This window comes from Leptosomus discolor, chromosome 1 (assembly GCF_034619465.1).
Source record: "Leptosomus discolor isolate bLepDis1 chromosome 1, bLepDis1.hap2, whole genome shotgun sequence".
NCBI classification, from domain to species: Eukaryota; Metazoa; Chordata; class Aves; order Leptosomiformes; family Leptosomidae; genus Leptosomus; species Leptosomus discolor.
The window spans coordinates 74,958,038-74,976,889 of NC_141391.1; the positions used below are offsets into that span (position 1 = coordinate 74,958,038).

The window sequence follows — 18,852 nt, forward strand, 5'->3', positions numbered from 1 at the left end:
GAGCATTTTAAGGACAAGCAGGCTCCCCCTGCCCTCCTGGCCACATGGAGAGGTACAGGGAGAGCAGGAGAGGGAATGAAGAGATTTAGACAACTCCAGTTGCTCCCACTGATGGGATGATGACTCCCTAGACATCATTCAGAGTCAGTGGCTGAAGTGTGCTGCAGGTTCCACCTACAACACACCACTGTTTCCCATTACCTGCAGGTGATAAATTCCAAAGTCTTCAGGGGACTTTGGATGAAGTCTAAAGAGTGAACTCTGTTCCTGCCATTGAGCACCAGACCTGCCCCCTGACCACATTTTCAGGCATTTCCTGATATGTTTACGCATGCCACTTTAAACAAATGGGAAAGGAAGACTTTGTGGTAGGAACTGTTGCTGAGGAATAAGCAATCTTTCAATCCCAAATACACTACAGCAGAGGACACCAAAAGAAGTAAGCATCCTACAAAAACCTGAAAAAGGAAAAGACTATACTCATCCTAGTTAGCTGGCAAACACTTAAAATAATCACTAGGTTTGTCTGAAACCCATTATTTAGCCTTGTATTGAAAAGATTAATCATGCCACAAAATGCATTAAGTTTTCACTCCCTATAATAAAAAGCATACATTTTAAACATCAGATAATATAATGCTTCAGCTGCCATATGCTACATCATGCACGCAATGATCAGTAAAAGAGCTATTTCTATGACAACAGAAAGCAATAATTCTCGTTTCTACGGAAAGGATTTGGTCAGAATTGAAGAAGAGGTGAATATGGAAGCATACATATTATGCAAGAACATCAACAGTTTTGAACATATCTTATTAGAAATTTCACTGTATAAAAAATTAAAAGCAGAATCTCCTCTAGAAAAAAAAAAATTATCATATTTCCCTGAACTAGTAATTGCTAAAACCATTATAAGTGTGAGGTTGCCTCTTAAACAAAAGTCTGGGGATACTACCAAGCTAAGAGATTATAACAAATACAATAAAAATTTAAGCAGAGTTTCCTAGAGGAGAAGGAGGCCAGAGTAAGAATATGAGAGATAATTAATCATACAGGAGACTAGTAACAACAGTAAGACTTTAATTTATCACTTCTACATTCTTATAGGCTAAAGCCTAATTTCAGAAGCATCATCTTCCCTGAATAGTGAACATTTATGCAAATTGTATGTACTGACTAATTACTCTTACCGTAACTGTAAACAAGGACAATGCAGAAATAAATTGAAAATAACAGAGAAGTTTTTACAAAATAAACAAACAAACAAAACAAAACAAACCACAGAAAAAACCCAGACCAGTTTTTGACCACACTTGATACGCAATCTTCCGCTACATTTGGTTTTTGTCAGTTCCTGATGAAGTCCACTTTTGAACAGCGATTACATGGTACAAACTGTGCTGACCAACACCATAGCATTCAGCTTTCAAACATTTACTGTGTACTAAGCAGCTGTATACATGCATCTGTCAACATTATGATATATATGTGCCCACAGAGAGACACAACCCTCTGTTACGTTTTCTCCTCAGTGGTAGCACATCATGGGGGAACTGTTATGACTAGCCATCACAAATGAAGTATGGTCAACTGATACACAAAGAGTCAAGGGAAGCATCGAAGACTCCAGAGCTCACATCTCTAAACAGGCTCCAGACATTTCTGATGACTGCTTTATGTAGCCTCAACTAAATCAGCAAATAACCTCTAGACCCTTTAAAAGCAGGCACCATTAAGATGTCAGAAAAATTTAGCAATGAAAGCATTACTTAATACAGACTCATTTTCTCTTTGACTTTCCTAATTTTCTATTAGACAGGACTGTACAGGATTCCCCAGAGAACTGTGGCAATGTGCACTACCTGACAGCAAGACACTGCAAGAGGCACAGCCATCTGGCAGATCTCATATTGAGAAGCGTCTGCCATGCCAAGTCCCCAAGGCAAATAAAGAACATGCTTAAGAAAGATGTAGTGAAATGTGTGCTCAGCTTTTCCAAGACAGAAATGGTTCCTTGTATCGGGCACACATGATTTGCTTTCCTCGTTCACTTCTGCTGGATTTGAACACATCCTGCAAGAGCATGTAGTAATGGTCTCTCCTCCTTCATTTGTGCAATATTCTGCTATTTTAAGAAGCAGGGCAATTTTAAGTTCAGAAATAGCTTGGAAAATAGAGTGCTTCCTGTGTTTCTTTTTTTTTTAAATCAAATCAGGCTTTGAAGGGTTATTGTACTTTCCTGAAAAATGGATTTTCAGGTATCTCCAGGACTTGGTAGACCCTTTTCCTCTTTTGCCTGCTTCTGTCAGGGAAGTCTCCATCAAGACGACATTGGGACGTGATTAACAGGCTAGGACCTCACTGCAGTGGGTGAAGCTAAAAGAAAGGACTTAATCCATAAGCTGCCCTGAAGCTCCTTAGACTGCCTGAGAGGACTAAGCTATTCTCCATGCATTTTCTGCTCCCATGTCAGGGCACCATGGCTGCCCTGTGGGAGGGAGCCAGGAGCAGAGGGTGGCCGTGAATCTGGCAGGGCCATGACCTCCCCAGCCAGGGCCTGTCCCACAGCACCCAGTGAGGGAGCAGGGACAGGACACGGACGGGGTCCCAAGCCAGCCCAGATCTTCGTGACTATCCAACAGGGCCACAGTGATGGAGCAGGTCCAAAAACCTACAAGCCTACCCTTTGAAGGCCTGAGAAGTTGCACTGAAAAGGCATAGCTGCTGTTTCCTCCTCTCCATTTTCTGCTTCAGCAAAAAAAAAATTGGAAAACTACAGGAGAGAGCATGCAAAAACTGCAGACAGTCTGAAGGAGAAAATACATTTCAGAAGCAGGTGCCGCCAAATCAGTTTAGCTTTTGGCAACTGCCAGCAAGCTGCAAATTTGAAATAGGTGGCAGTAGCCAGTATTGGTAGTGGTCCAAATCGCAAAAACACCAGTTTCTCTATGGATTACACAGATAACCTGTTAAGAGGTATTATTCTCAAATGCTGTGAGGCATACCGAAAAACGATTCCGCTATAGGGAAGCAATTTATCAGCAATGCCTGAAGCACGACTGGACTTGTAGCACTTCAGCATATTCTGCAAGCTTGACTTTTAAATGGCAGCATTTCTTTCTGGCATTCACGATGCACTTTTAGCTTAACCAGCTCTGATGCTAACTGAATTTATGACAAATAAAGGGGGGTTCACAGATTCTTGCAGTCTGTGAGGCAATTGCAAGAATCTCAAAATTTAAGGAAGTGGTCACAACTTAATGTTTTAACTTTATATCTGACCAGACTCTCTTAAAGATACAATATGGGGCACTTGGATGATGGAAACACAAATAGAAGGGTAGGTCTAAGAAACAACTGAATGATGTGACCATCTCTAGAAAAGGTTATTCTTCAAGCATCACAGTGATATGATGTTGTAGTCTCAAAGGTTTGGGGCAACTTATGGTGAAGTATGAAGATTCACTTTCAGACTAGCTGAATTTGATACAAGAAGAGGAAGCACTGTTAAAAGAAAACCATTGACCACTTCCCAGATGAGGGAATGCTTTCCAACACAACCATGAGATGGGATTATTTTGATACAGTTTTCCTTAATCCAAGCAATGTACTGACAAGCTGTCGCACATAATTATGCTTCTGGCCTTGCATAGTCTTATAATACACTCTTATGCCACTCACCCCACTTTTGGAGATTGAAAAGAGTAATTAGAGAGCTATACGTAAAGATGAAGTCATGAAGAAGCTATTTTTCTTCTTCTTAAAAAATTTATTTAAAAATTGTATTTTCATATGTTTCATTCCAAGAATTTGGAGATAACATTATTCATAGATGCAGCTTTTAGAGAAAAAAAAAAGTAAGTTCGTCACTAAAAACAGTGTCTCCATTGCTTAGAGTTAAAAAAAGAAAAGCCAGACAGATGTACAAAAAAGCTTGTTAACAACATGAAAGAATGTGATGGATTTCTGGGCCTGGAGACATGTTACAGAGAGAGGAAGTGAATGCAAGCAGCAGGCCACCACACAGCTTAAAAAATTCAAGTTGTCATCGAATTAAGCTTTGTTTTAAAAAAACAGATGATGAACCCAACTATTGTAAGCTTGCTCGGACTTGTATTTTGTCCTTTGGTCACAACAAAATGAACATGGAAAATTCAAGAACCATCATATCTGGTAAATAGTCATGTTCTCATAAGGTATTACGATATAGATATGGCCTTTATATAGATCCTGATCTCAGTGGACTGGACCCAGCAAAAAATGCTAAAATTTGCTCTAAAGCTAGTGCATGAAACACAGTACTTAGAGTAGATAGAGAAGAAAGAGCAGTAAAATCTTAAGATAATTTGTAAGGGGAAATATAACTAACATATATTGAAATAACACTATTAAGTTGATAAAACAGTGGGTATTTTTTTGCTGTAATGGAAGTCCTTCCACTATATTTATTTTTTTCATCATTTTAATTATAATGGAGGTAATAAGAATCCCTTTTCAGGTTCTGGCTGAGCATACGACACTGAGGTTTTTCATATACCTTTTGCCACTTAAAAGTCCCGTCTAGGACAATTACAGTCCCTGGTAAGAGACAGACTTTTCCAAAACATTTTCATCCTCCCTGTTTCCCATGTTGACTATACAAGGAACCTGAAGAATAGACTTTGAGATAACAGAAAGACTTCTTCGCTATATAATGCATAAGCCTTACACAATGTCTATATCACAGCATACCAAAAAGTACTTTTTTCATGTAATTTTTATGCAGAAAACTTTTCGGCAAGAAAAGTCATTCGGTGTTGATTAGGAATACAAAGAACTATCAACAAGTCCTACCAAACATGACTTCCTCATAAATTCCTAACAAGTAACTGCCAATACAATGTAAATCCACATCACTAGTCATTGCATTGCACCCTGAATTATACCAGGGAAAAAAATTTTTAAAGCACTAAAAATCCCAGAGGAACAAATTAAAGAAACTAAACAGAATAGAAAGGTAGCTGATAATAAAACAATGTTCACTTTTACATTTGGAGAACATTCAGCGAAACTATACCAGGATAAATGCACAAAGATGGTGGTCTTCCCTGCAATAACCCTTCATTAAGATCACTGTAACATATTAACATATGCAGTTTACAAGCCTCAGGAACCAGTGTTGGGTTCTGATTTTCTACCATCTTTTTCTGCCTTGAAAGGCCTCAGATGTCTATTGGTACTTTAAGGCTACAATGTCAGAGAAACAGCTAATTTATATTAACAAGCAGCTTTAAAACACAGATTTTTGATTCAGTGCGAATGCGAGACAAATTTGAAACACAAGATCTGAGTCCATAAACATATGCAACTGAGATTCTAAAAGAAAAAAAAAAAAAACAGGAAGGAAAAAAACCCCAACCCCCAGGGATTATAAATAACATGTTCTAAAGAAACACTGAGAATTTCCTTCTCTCATGCAGGCAAACTATATTCAGCAAGTCTCCCCCCAGTTGGGGAAACTGATCACACTAAAAAAAAAAAAAAAAAAAAAAATCCATTTCCACTTTCCACTTTCCTCCCTCCTGATTTAAGCTGTAATCCTTCTCCAGGTAAGAATATGCTCCTGTGCACTGAAAAGGTCAAAAGACCAAAATCATGTGTCTCAGCATTCCGAAGGAAATTCCTTTTTCCTACATGGCAGATGGTTTCGTTCTGGCAACACAGTTTAACTATACATCATATTTCTTGATAGCAGTGATGTACGTCTTCCCTCCCAGACGCACAGATACCAGACTCTTTCCTCTCAGACACTGCATTTCCTTTAGCCCTCTACAGAGTGACACTGCTTACTCCATCATCTCACAGAGGTGAGTTCCTTCCATCTTGCTCTTAAAACAGCATATTCTTAATGAGAAATGCCATAATATTTGCTATGCATGTTCTAAAAAGCATCACCATCCCAAAGCTAAATAAATCCTGGACATTGATCACCAAAAAAAAAAAAAAAAAAGATAGGATTCTGCTCAGTAGCCATATGGACAATAAGTCTTCACATACACATGAAAATTTCTGGCCATCCAGACATGAGGTTACATAAATAAACCCTCATGCTGTTCTCCCAAAGGAAAACAAAAGAGAAAAGGAAAAATATCAGTACCGCTGACTTCAAAAGAAAAAATTCTTCAGCAAGACAATTTCTGCAGAAAAGGGGAAACTCCATGCTGGCATGGCTGCCCATTGTCACCAGCTTCTTTCTGTCTTCTTCCTCTTATTGAGGCAGAAGGCTCCAAGCTACTATACAAAGAGACAGGTGAAAAAAATCAGCAGGTTCTTACAAATGAATCCCATTAAAGAAGCAAGACAGATACATATTTGTGTCAATAACAGATATTTCTGCAGATATGAAGAAGAATTGAGATGAAGGATCTCTATTACTGCTCCCAGCCTGGCAGAGATGCTGTGGAGCATAGATAATTCAGACAGTTAAAGATAGAAGAAAGTTTACAAGTGTTTTGTTTCTTCAGGTAGATATAGCATCTGAATAATCTATCCATTTTCAATCCAAACCACTTGTTAGCATTTTAAAAAGCATGGGAAAAAAAAAGGCTTTTCATCCAAAACAAGTGCAAAGCTTGTCCTTTGCTATGTGTTGGAGCAGGCAGTTATGCAGCTATTTGATTATAAACTCAAATTGATCAAAAAGGTTTAGTGCTCTTGAATCAACAGCACCACCAAGTAAGGGAAGCCTGAAACACACATCAGATGCCTGAACACAGGGTAAAGTATAGTACTAACAAAACACAACTTCTCACATTTATCTTTTGAATAAAACAGCTCCAGAAACTGTTGTTAAGATAAACAGCCACTGCACTAACCAATGTCTTTTTAACATAGTCTGCACAGGCAGTTTGCAAAAAAATAAATTATCTGTATAGTGTGACTTAGCAGAAAAACTGAAGGATACTCTGATAATATGGAAATGCAAAGGAGAAAGCTAAGTGGATACTCTAGGCAACAGAGCAATAAACAAAGTAACAAAAAAGAATTTAAAAAAGAGAGAGAGAGAGAGAGAGAGAGACTAAAATGCCCATAATCAGACGTTATTCTTAAAAGTTAATGTAGAGGTAGCTCTTCTGCTGCTTTTGGGCACAGACTACAATATGCCAAGTAGAATCAACACAGAATAATGGTTGTTACTCTACACAAAAATAACACTTTAAAGCCCAAATAATGGAATTACATTTGAGTCATGGCACTTAGAAGTAGGTTACAATTGCAAAGAAATGTTTTAAAAACAAACAAACAAAAATGTTTATGAGAAGCAGAAGTCCATAGCACATTGTCACAGAGAAAAAAATAAATCTTTTTGTACTATTTTAAGGTTATGCAATGTGAAAGTCAATCAGAATAGTGGAAGAACTAAAGCTACAGGAATTATCTCCTCCAGAAGCATTAGGGAAAAGCGTGGGCTGGAGTGAAAAAATATCATGTCACACGGCAGAGCTAAAAGAACAGATTTTAACTTAAGACTAAAGCATGTAGACATATTAATTTTTTTAAAAGACCATTGATTTAGAAGGAAAGGATGGACTCCATCAACATTTATTCCTCATTGCAAGAGATATGGTTAGAGTCTCAGCTTCCCAGTGTTATTCCAGATTATACATTAATTTATTTGGGTCAATAACCAAACACCGTAATCTCAATAAGACAAGATATGCTCCTACTTGCAACTTTCATGTTAATGAAGACTAAATGTGATGTAGACCTTGATACTATGAAGGCCTTGTCCCTAGACAGATATATATGCAACACGGGTAGGATCCTGATGATTAATTCTGCATGCAAGTAAATAAATTCCATCGTATATAAGGAAGCTGATGTCAATACTTAATTTGAGGATCTCAAAAGACTATATGTATGACCTAAATCCCCCTGGATTCACATAGTGTTTAACAAGTATGAAAAGCCAGACTTCTCTTTTCTCTATTCTGTCTGCTTGAGCCTGAAACATTTGTTGGATTGATATAATCACGAAAATTAAATGATCAGTCCTACTCTAAATTGTAAATAAATCAGTACATTTGTTAACTGCTTTTGATGTGGAGTTCTTGTGTGTTCTGTCTCACAAACACCAGATTTCCAGCTGAGAAAAGCATGATGGGTCTAATGACATCAGTGGAGTTCTTTCAACTTTTGTGGATAAACCTATGGGTTCAAAATGTGATTAGCACGATACCCATACATACAAATCCTTATGACAATCTATCATTCTTTTCTGCCAAGGACAGTCTGTCTTCTGTCAAAATAGGCTAGCTGGAATATTTCTGGCCCTATAACCCTCTTCAATACTGTCATACAACTATGAAAAGGTTTGTACTAGATGCTTGTTGCCATTTTATTTGTGGTTAAAAACAATGGTTTTCCACATGCTAATGTTCAAAGTTTTTACTTCGAAACATCACTGTTCCTTACAGTTCTGGCTTAGCTTATTTTTGGGCACAGAGCCAAAAACAATGTCTAAAATGCACAAATTCCACTGTGCCATTTCTGCATAGAGCATTTGCTCTCGTTGGCCTGTGCCGGAAAGCACTGGAAGTACAATATACAGCACACAGAGTGCCTCGGCAAAGAAGCCAAGGGCTGCCAATGAATGCAACAAAATTGTGTATTTATGTAATGTTGTGACATAACCCTGCTGTTTTAGCTTTTACAATTAAAGGCATGTCAGAGAAAACAGAAGTACATTCCTTGTTATCCTCCATTCTGGGTATGCTTTTCCTTTTGTCAGACAGATTCACTAAATTCAGGTTCATACTTTTCACAGTAAGAGGTTTACGTGATGAACCAGCTGTTAATAGACTCCTAAAGAGGATTGCAGCTCACATGTCACTGATGTGGCTGAGAAGGCAGAGTTGCTCGTATCACCCCTAGAAAGATCAGAGACAAAAGAATATTTGAAGCCGCTTTTACTTTTTTATTTTCTCAGCAGCAGAGAAAATAAATTACATAAGACCACAAGAGTGGGTGGAAAAGTCGCTGTGAAACGTTTACCTACCCGGTTCAAGAAAGCATTATATTAGTCCAGGATTAGACTTCCTACAATAAATTCGTCAATAGCACACCACTTCCTCCTCAAACAGCAAGTGCAATGCCCTGCCAGACATACAGTTCAATATAACTGCCAGCATGGCCACCTGAGAGAAATGCTTTCATACTCCACCATTGCCAGAGCTTCGCTTCAAGCAAGGGAGTCCTTTTAGAAGCTCTGCTCGAGGATACCAGGGAGTGAATGGCAGATGGACTGTGTTTACTGTCCTTATCGACTAGCACAGAAAAGTGAGTAGCTCAGAAAGTGCAAGTAAAATCTTCAGCCTTTCACAGCTGCTTCTGAATGATGCTAATTCAGAGACAGTACTGAGTCAGTATCTTCTCCTGCACTTCTGAAAACTCTGAGTTGCTGTAACTGACAATCTGTTTTCTGTTTCATTCTGCCCAAAAGAAATCATAAAAATACGTACAAAGGAAAAAAAATAAACCACCAAACCCCAGTGCATCACTTCTGAATCTACCCAGTTCTGACAGAGCTGGCTCCAGACCACTGTGCAGTCCTTCACTTAGCTCCTACCTGCTGTGGACAGAGCTCGGCATGGTCTCTGACTTCTGCTGGTCCATTAGCACAATTATTGCAGCTTGCCCCTGCAGTCCCATTAGTACCTATCAAGCAGACAATTGCTTGCTTGGTCACTGTCTGTAAGCATTTTGGTGACTCATTTATCAGCTTTTGCCGTATTTCAGAGAGTAAATCACTTGAGCTCCTTATGAAGAGCAGGTTTTAAAAAAAGCCAAATGATTTGCCAGACTACAGACTGTGACCCTATTTTTTTTTTTTAATTCACTGGCTAATTTATTCCATCTGCATTAATCTATTTTTCCATCAACTACATTCAATTTAACATGAACTTCAGTTTTTAAATATATGACCACCACTATCCTAGAAATTTTTGCTGTGGCTAAGGCATGATTTCCAGTGCTTCTAACACAAGAGGCCAAACCACTCTGATGTTAATTAATTCTAATGGGAAAGACATTTAAAGTGTCGGGCAGACTGAAACACACTTCCATCACCAAGCAGAAGTATGCTGTAAAACATCTGCTCCTAACAGTAAGCTATGGGGAAAAAAAAAAGGAAGGGTTTCTTTCAGTACCTCTTGCAGGGTGGGATTGGTTTTGGTTTTGTTTTAATTTTTGAGAGGTCATGGCCTTCCATGTTTTTATCTTGTTAGTATGTCTTACTTTTGTTTGGAAAATCAAGCTGTAAGTACTCATTAGTGCAAGGCGTTCAAGGTAAGCAAGGAATGCCGTTAACTCTGCTGCCTCACTCCAAGGTTTGCGACTGTCACTTTTGCACTCTTTCATTAACTACAGTTCTGGGTGGAGTTAGGATTACAATCACGACTTTAACTTGCTTTTATCTAATTCACTCCATAGCTCACTACACCCTACTCTCACTCCGTATTTCACGCCGTATTTTAGCTTTACCCCGTGTCACTCTGTAGCCTCATGGAAGGGTTTCCATTCATCCTTCTCACTATTCCTACTGTCTCTGAATTTTATTGATATCTCTCCTTCCAGACACTTCTCCTTTCATCTGTGTCTCAGAATCCTCTCTCCTATCTCCATGCTTGGCAGCAGCTCCCCAGTAGCCTGGGCAGAGGCTGAGGTAATATTTCCCGGCAAATGCTCAGCATGAACTAAGCTACCCAAGCTCTCACCTGACTACCCCGACTACTATAAAAGACAGTACCCTGTCAACCCTTCCTCTCCTCTTCCTTCAAGCCCTTGTATTTTCAACAAAACAATAGTCACTGGAAGGAGAAGCAAGAGGAGGAGATAAACAAAACAATGCTGTTTATCAAGAAATTAACTTAGAAGATGGAATACCTGAATTACGTTGCTGTTTCAATTGATGTTTCATTATTTTTTAGAGTGATGAATTGAAATAGAAAAAAAAAATAAGAGTGCCTTGAAGTCTAGTGGTCCATACACTTACTCAAGAGTTAGAAGGTGTGTGTTTATTGTCCCTCAGAGCAGAGTGGAGGTTGTACATCCACTTCCTACAGGACATTTACAGTAAGGGAGCCCCACTGGCATTACTTATTTTTTGATTGAACCGTGAAACCAAGCTGCCCTTGTCCTGGGCTCTCTCCTCCTATGCTCTGCAAAGTTCATAGGCTCCTGCCCTACCTCAGGCTCACTGAGGTTCAAGCCTTAAAGCCAAATTGTCCAAACTTGCTGTCAAACACCAGGTTCCTGTCCATGACTCCCTCTCTCAACTATTTTTGGCCGCAGTTTCAGGTTTTGTCTTACTCTCTCCTTCAGCCACAGGGTCTGGGCCCATGGAAAAGTTGCCATGTTATCATGCAGACCACTTACCTCCCAACAACAGTGTCACAGTGACTGCCTATCAGCATGTCCACCTAATGCAGTGATACATATAAGGGCCATGGATTTCCAGTGCTTTATTTTCCTTCTCCCCCGTCACTGTCAGTAAAGACTCGATTGCTCCCCACGTGAAGCTTTGCACACATACATGGCAAAAAATCAGGGACAAAATTAAGTTAGTATTAATTAGTATATTTTTACCACCCGTTAGAGCAAAGTTCTGATTCCCACAAATTGTTTAGTATGTCAGAGCTGCCACTCTCACATAGGCACATCAGCTGGGAATGAAGCACACAGAATGGCTTTTCAAAGAAAAAGCTTCATTGAGGGATACTGAGTGACTGAGTTATTTGCTTCATCTTACATGGAGAGCTACTCCTCATGTCTTCTATTTAAGCCCCATGCATGCCCTCCTACTCAACTGTGACTGTCCTGTGCAACACATTTCTCTTCAAAGTCTGGCTGTCTGGTTGGCTTAACCCCTCAACCTTATAATGTAAAAAAATCACTGCTGAAATTAAAAGCCTTCCCCCATTTAAACAGAGGTTTACATGAGGAAACAGCTGTCCAACCCCAAAGAGGATTGAAGCTTGTATGTTACTGGCATCTTTCCACAATTGGCCTAGGAGGTCTAATGAAGGCAAACCCCGCATAGCCATATTATTAACCATCAGGAAGAGAGCAGCTGCTTGCAAAATTAAACAGTTTTGTGCAATGTCACAGGGACTCAGTTGAAACATTTGATCTTTGGAGGTTGGTACACAGCAAATTTTTCACTGAATGCTGAATTCAGTTTTTAGCCTGACAGTTAGAAAAGTGTGAAGCAGTTAATTAGCACCCCCTAATTCTTTCAACTGAGCACTTAGAAACAAAAAACAAATAGTGGCAGATTTTTGTTTACAAAAATGTCCTGTCAGAATCAAAAAGCATTTGAGTGGCTACATGGGAGAGCTACGGTTTTAGTTTACCCATAACAGAGCAGAAATTGTAGTGCCTGACCAATCTGAGATATTGTGAATAAATATAAAAAATAAGCGCTGAGAAAATGAACAGTACACAGCAACAGAGAAATTAAATAACTCTGAACACAGGGAAATTTATCATGAGTGAGATCTGTTTCTGTATGTTTCATTAACAGTATAACCTAGGTTAAAATCAGTCTTTTGCTGAACATACCTCTTTTACTTAAATTAAACCAAACACTCTGCATACATTATGCCACAAAAACACATTTTTTGTCTTCCTTCTGTTACCACTCCAAGATGCTTTTTTCTAGGAAATGGGGAACAGCGACTTGGAAGGGGGCAGCAGAACTATCCAATAACTTATTTTCCTATTGTACATAATGTTGTATTTCTGTTATGCTTCCTACCATTCAAGCTAAAAGTTTGCTAGAGCTTCTTATTGCTTCTTTTGAGTTTTTCAGGTTTTGAATGGTATTTTGTGATGTAGGAGGGACAACAGCCAAGAGCCTCAGCAGTCCCATGCCCCTGCACATTTTGATCATGACAAGTTGTTTGGAGGCCACATGCCTCCATGTTAGCAACAAATGCTTCAGAGACTCTGTTCAAATCCAAATGAATCAAATTAAATCAATTAGTAAAGTCTTGACTTTAAAACTTTATTTTTATGACTTATATGAGTTTCAAATACTATACACTGCAGTGAACAAACAATAAAATCCTCATGGGAATCAAAACACAGAAACATTCACTACAAATAAGAAATGGAAAGAAAGCCAGAAACATCGCCATTCAGGCAGCACGCAACATCACCAGAAGCCACACAAGAATGATGAATGTGGCAGTTTGCTGTGAAGTCATCTATCTGTCCTGGACTCTTCCCTAATGTTTGTGTGATTGACATGAATAATGAGAATGGTTCCTACACAAACATGCAATTATGATGTGAAAATGATCGCTTCTCCTGTTTGACTCTTGAACAGAAGATGATCCTATTTTATTCTAACAGCCAAAGACCAAAATTAGTCTTAGAACACAGAAAAAATGTGTTCTGATTGGTTTTGAGGGTTTTTTCCCTCAGTCTTTTTCCCCTGTTTGCAGAAGCTTTTAAATTGTCACATAAATTCTACTTATTTAGACAGTAACCATGTCTTTTTGACATCTAATTCTAAGTCTCATAAATGTCCATTAAAAGTAGCAATGCATCAACATAATTAAAAATCAAAATTGAGATTTATAATCCTTCACTGCTAAAGGCATAACTTCACTTTCATATTGACTTTTCACAACACAATAGCATATTGTCTCCCAGCTTCTCCAACTAACAGGAAATACAATGGCAATCTTTCCATTGTATTGCTGCAAACCGAGAATTCAATAAATGTTTTTAACTCACTGACCTTCTCATTGCAAACTAATCTCCTTACTGATCCTGGGACCACAGATTCAGGGCAAAGGAAGAGTTGGATTTCATTGATTGTTTTTACTTTTTCTTACATAAGTGAGCATTACGTAAGTGAAACTGAGGGACCCGAGAAATGCAGAGAGAAACAGTTTTGCTTGATGAAACACAAATTCAAGCAGATTCCAAAAAAGAGATTATTTTCTGTTATCCCAGAGATGATTAAAGAAAAAAACTTCCAATGACTGTCATATGAAATGACCAGCAAATTCCAGGGCCAAATTCATCCAAATATAACTTCAGTGGAGTAACACTAGGGCTTGGTTTCATCATCTTGCTTTCACAGTCTAATTTCTCATGAAAAGTTAACAACGTAATGAATGCACAAGTGCCAAACTTTTTTTTTCCTAAGGAGAAAAAGTTATCTAACCGCCTAAAGGAGGTACAACCAGCAATTACATCAAAGAAAGGGACCAAAAGGCAATATGAAATGAATGCCACAGGGTCTAGTTACTCTATTACTCCACTTTTCCACCACCTTCCACCACTTTTATATTCCAATGAAAGCCCTTCTTTTTTTCAGTAACATAGTTTTAAATAGCAGCACAAAGTAATTGGTTACATGGGATTAAGAATTACCATTCGTCTCATTTCTATAAATAGCCTTTGAATCTCACTGACTTCTAAACCAAAAAAATCTGACTTCAACCCCTTCCTGTGGATCACAAAGGAGGATTTCATATTTGGTTGATGTAAAGCCATGCCATTAGGCTTTTCCCATGGAAGTAATACTGATGATGACGAGACCAAGGCAACCAAGGGGCCTTTTTGTGGTCACGTTATGTACGTCCAGAGACATGATGGAAGGAATTAGCCTGTGCTTTTGGAGATGTCAGGACTGACCTGAAAAGCATTGCCCATGCTGCCACAGAGCAGCATGAAATCTTCCTGCAAGGTAAGGGGCTCAGGAAGGTGGCTTGGACCAATGCCTATCAAGTGCAAAAGCCACTTTCATGTAAGTGTAATATAAAAAAAGCCTGGTCAATCCATTGTTTAAAGGCTGAGGAGAATGAGAAGTGTAAAATCAAAATCCAGACTTCACTGCTGTTTTGCAGTACTTTAAAACCTGTATATCCGATAGACCAAACTGCACCACAGGTCACTGTAAATGTACACCTAGGCCAGGTGCATTCCCACTGGACACCACTGGAGCTCATTCATAGGCCGCTTCAGGAAGGCATGCCTGCATTTCCTGCAGTGAGCAAGACTTAAGGAAGTATGTTGCTCACAAGAAGGTAGACCGGCTTATTTCAGGGCAAAAGATGTTCTGGAAAGACAGAGTCATTGGAGTGAGCACTGTGGATGATCCAGACCTCCTCACACAGAAGCCAGTAAGCCCAAGGCAATGCAGTAAAAGCTGGAGTCAGAAGGTGCTGTTCTCCAACATGCAAAGTAAATGAGAAGGTATTTTGACAGACAGCACGAGACAATACACACACTGACCACAAAATACCTGCAGGACTGTGCTGCAGTCAAATTGAAATGTTCGGTCCAAATAGGGTGGACATCTATGCTGGGAAAACGGCCCTGCTTAACTCAAGAACTCTTGCTTAAAGGCAGATTTAGCAACCAAGATAAAACCCCTGTTCTGTTAAATAGATTCTTTGGAAAGTCTTGTCTCAGCGTACATTTAAACAATTTAGAGAACCTGGGAATCTTATCCCTGAAAGATAATTCAGCAATTTAAGTTAAGTAGATGCATTAAAACAAACCATACAGACATGCCAATTTAGTGAACCTCTTTATGGGGAGAAAAAAAAAAAAAAGAATTTGGTCTCCTAGTTTTTTAATCATTAGTAGTTTCTTTTGCAAGCAAAAGAACAATTTACATTAAAAGCTAATTCTCGTTCTAATGAAACTAATCAAAAAACTTGTGAGTCTGCAAAGGTTTATCCATGTTTTTATCTTCATTCTCTTGAGTAGTCCCAATGATTTAAGGGTAATTACTCATACTAGAAGGGTCACACAGATCACACCAGTATTTTAATTGCACTTAATGTATGTTGGCTAAAACACATGCCAAGAAGAGCCAGAGAAGATTCATCTCCGTGCAAAACCAATCATATTGGAAGAGCAAGAGAGGTAAAGACCAACAAGGAGATATTTCAAAAGATCCTTTCCTGAGCTCTAATATATTGATACAGAAGATTAGATATACATTTTTCTGTAAGGGAGCATGGGGATGGCTCTTTAATTGTACATCCATTCCTAAATCACATACAGTGACTACTGTTCACTCAACAGGAAAACAGTGTTATCAAAAGAGCAGAAGCATCTTCCTGCACTTGCAGGAAGGTGGGCTCCCCCGTGATTTAGTATTTTTCATCTCTGGCACCTGTGACAATGATTTGCAAACTGTGGTTCATAGGTTGACAGCAAGTTGCGTATTGCCAGTACACAAATTCACATCACTCACTGGAAAATAACAGGAAGAAGTTTAGCCAGAAGGGTGAGAGCCGGTCCATAAGAACACAATTGTATTTTTTGTTCCTGCACCAGGATAGTTAACAAGATAGTAAATAGCCCCGGTAAACACACCTGGTAGCAAGATATATCTGTGAATTCACAAAAGAAAAACCTTGTCTCCAGATGCACCTAGACCTTCCCTTCCCCTGCCTTCCTCCCATCCTCACATATAAGTTCTACTTACTGTGCTCTTTCGAAACAAGGTGACATTAACTCACCCTCACCACATGCTGAACTGAAGAAATTTTACAAGATCTGATCCTGTCAGTAAAACTCTTAGTCAACACAATAAATCCTCAAATACTCCAAAAATCATTTCTAAAGGATTTATATGGCTTTTGTGGTCAAGCTGTCAATTCGATTATTTTTTTTAATATTTCGAAAGCATAGCTATAATGATTTCCAATTCTCACTCTGACAGAAATACTTTCAGATGCATATAAAACCTTGACTAGGTTTGCTGTAGACTTATAGGATACACACTGCAGGTAAGTAAGGGGCGCAGCAAAGCTCATCCAGCTAGCCTGGAGCACCCTTGTCCAGATTAGGGAACCTAGCAAAATGCCCCAAACCTGTGAATTCACAAAAGAAAAATCTAACTGACTACAGGTAAGACCCGGGATTCTGGTCTGCGTTACGCTTCTGATCCACTTTAATTACATAATTAAATAAATTGTACTTTCATCTTTATTTCATTTTAATTAGTTTAAAAAAAATCTGATTTAAACATTAAACTGCTTTGAAATCTACCCTGTTTTTTCCTGATACGTAGCAGCGCAACAAAAATCTCCAGCATTACGTTCCGGAAACTGTGCTGGCACTCTACTTCACCACTGCAGTGTAAGCCATCTTGTTCAATGCAGACATCCCCAGGCAGCGCTTCAAGACCTGTGCTCTGCAGGAGCTCAGATTAGGTACAGCACTCCTCTTGCCTTAGGCACTTTGAAGTGACCTCTATAAATTCTCAAAACTACTCAAAAAGGTTGACAGTCTACCCTGGCTGCCTTCCACACACTGTGGTGGCTGCTGGTGAAAAGCTTGCTCCATCTTGCTACCAAAGGTGTTTCACAAAGCGAACGTGTGAACAAGAAATGTTTAAAAAGCCCCCCGCAACATTTCGAGGTCTATAAAATATTTCTAAACATGAAAAAGAATTGCTGATGTATCTGTTGCAACAGCTAGGAAAGACTAGCGTACCCACCCCCAAACCTGAAATTTTCCTGGTGCAGGAGAGGATACACAAGAAACACACACTCCTTGTGTGTTTAATATGTGATGTGTCAACTGTCACAGCTGCGTTATTAGTGCCATTTCGGTGTTCGCAGCCTTAAGCTGTAGTGATTCAGTTTACGGCCTTACGATGCATTTTACTGAAAGACACGAGGGGTGGGACATGAAAACTGCTTTGTTTCTGTGTGTTTTGTGACAACAAGTAGGGAAGAAAAGCCATGTATCTGACCTTGAAAACACAGCAAAATTGGCCCATGGCTGTTATTAAAGCCAAGATAAGTTCAGAAATCTGGTGATCCATGACTCCCCCTGTGGCAATTAAGGCTGCTCTGATGTCCCATGAAGCTTCCTGTTCTCTATGTGGGTGGGAGAAACGACATTCACTTAATGAACATATATATCTGCACTGCAAGGAAATAAAAATTAATTTGGATTAGGAGAAAAAATATTCTGTTTGTCCTTATTCTTACCTCCCCTGCATGGGGACAGGAGTGAAATCCTTCCCCAGAGCAATGCAGCCATCCTCCCCTATTGCTGGTTTTTCACAGAGGGTCTGTGGCTCTCCAAGACTTGCTACCATGCCATGATACTCTTTTAACAGCTGTAGCTCATTGCAACTTCTGGTCACAGGTTTGGCTGCCGCCTTTACAGATAAACAGGTTTGATGTAAAGATGTCTGATTTAGCTCCATCTCTTGTTGTCTAGAAATCATACTGTCATCTTTGTTATCCAAGTACATCTGTCCCTGGGGGTGTTCTCCTAAAGAAAGTGAAAACAAATATATTAGGACTAAATTGAATTGACTTGATGTTTACTTCAGTACAAGCGTGTTAAAAATGCCAAATAGAAGATTTTTTTGTGTGCCTTTGGATATTTCTCTTGTCAGTTTATTTCCACCAGGAATAATTCCAATGTTTTAAACATCTTTGCAACTTCAAAATTAGCCATTACAAGAAGCATTGAAATACATAAAGAATTTGCTTTTCTACTTTTTCCATATCTACAATGATTTTCTCCCACAAATTTCAGAGCAACACGCACTGGTCACAGAATAAGCCAAAATCACCTACACATCAGAGGCATAGGAGCCATTGGTGCAGAACATCTTCCTAACACTGCTTCACCACCATGACATGGCTTTTCTCTGGCAGCTGCAGTGGCAGTAGCCTCGCCAAAGCCACTGCTCTCCTACCAGTCCTTGGGCTCCCTTGTAAAGCTTCTGTCACACTGAAGCTGTGCCGCAGCTGATGGCCCCTCATTAAGCAGAGCAGATACTCGAGTTTTATGAAGACAATGTGCAGTTCCAGC

At 39.2% G+C, this 18,852-nt stretch overlaps 1 protein-coding gene across 1 annotated transcript in view; it reads right to left on the minus strand.

Annotated features, from left to right (window-relative positions):
• The window catches only part of OCA2 (OCA2 melanosomal transmembrane protein), a 177,199-nt gene extending 158,916 nt beyond the window's left edge, over nucleotides 1–18,283 (minus strand). The window contains exon 1 of the mRNA XM_086482209.1: nucleotides 18,015–18,283. Within this exon, the coding sequence (XP_086338335.1) occupies nucleotides 18,015–18,283 (269 nt within the window). The remainder of the gene's footprint in view (nucleotides 1–18,014) is intronic.
• Nucleotides 18,284–18,852: the final 569 nt, after the last annotated feature.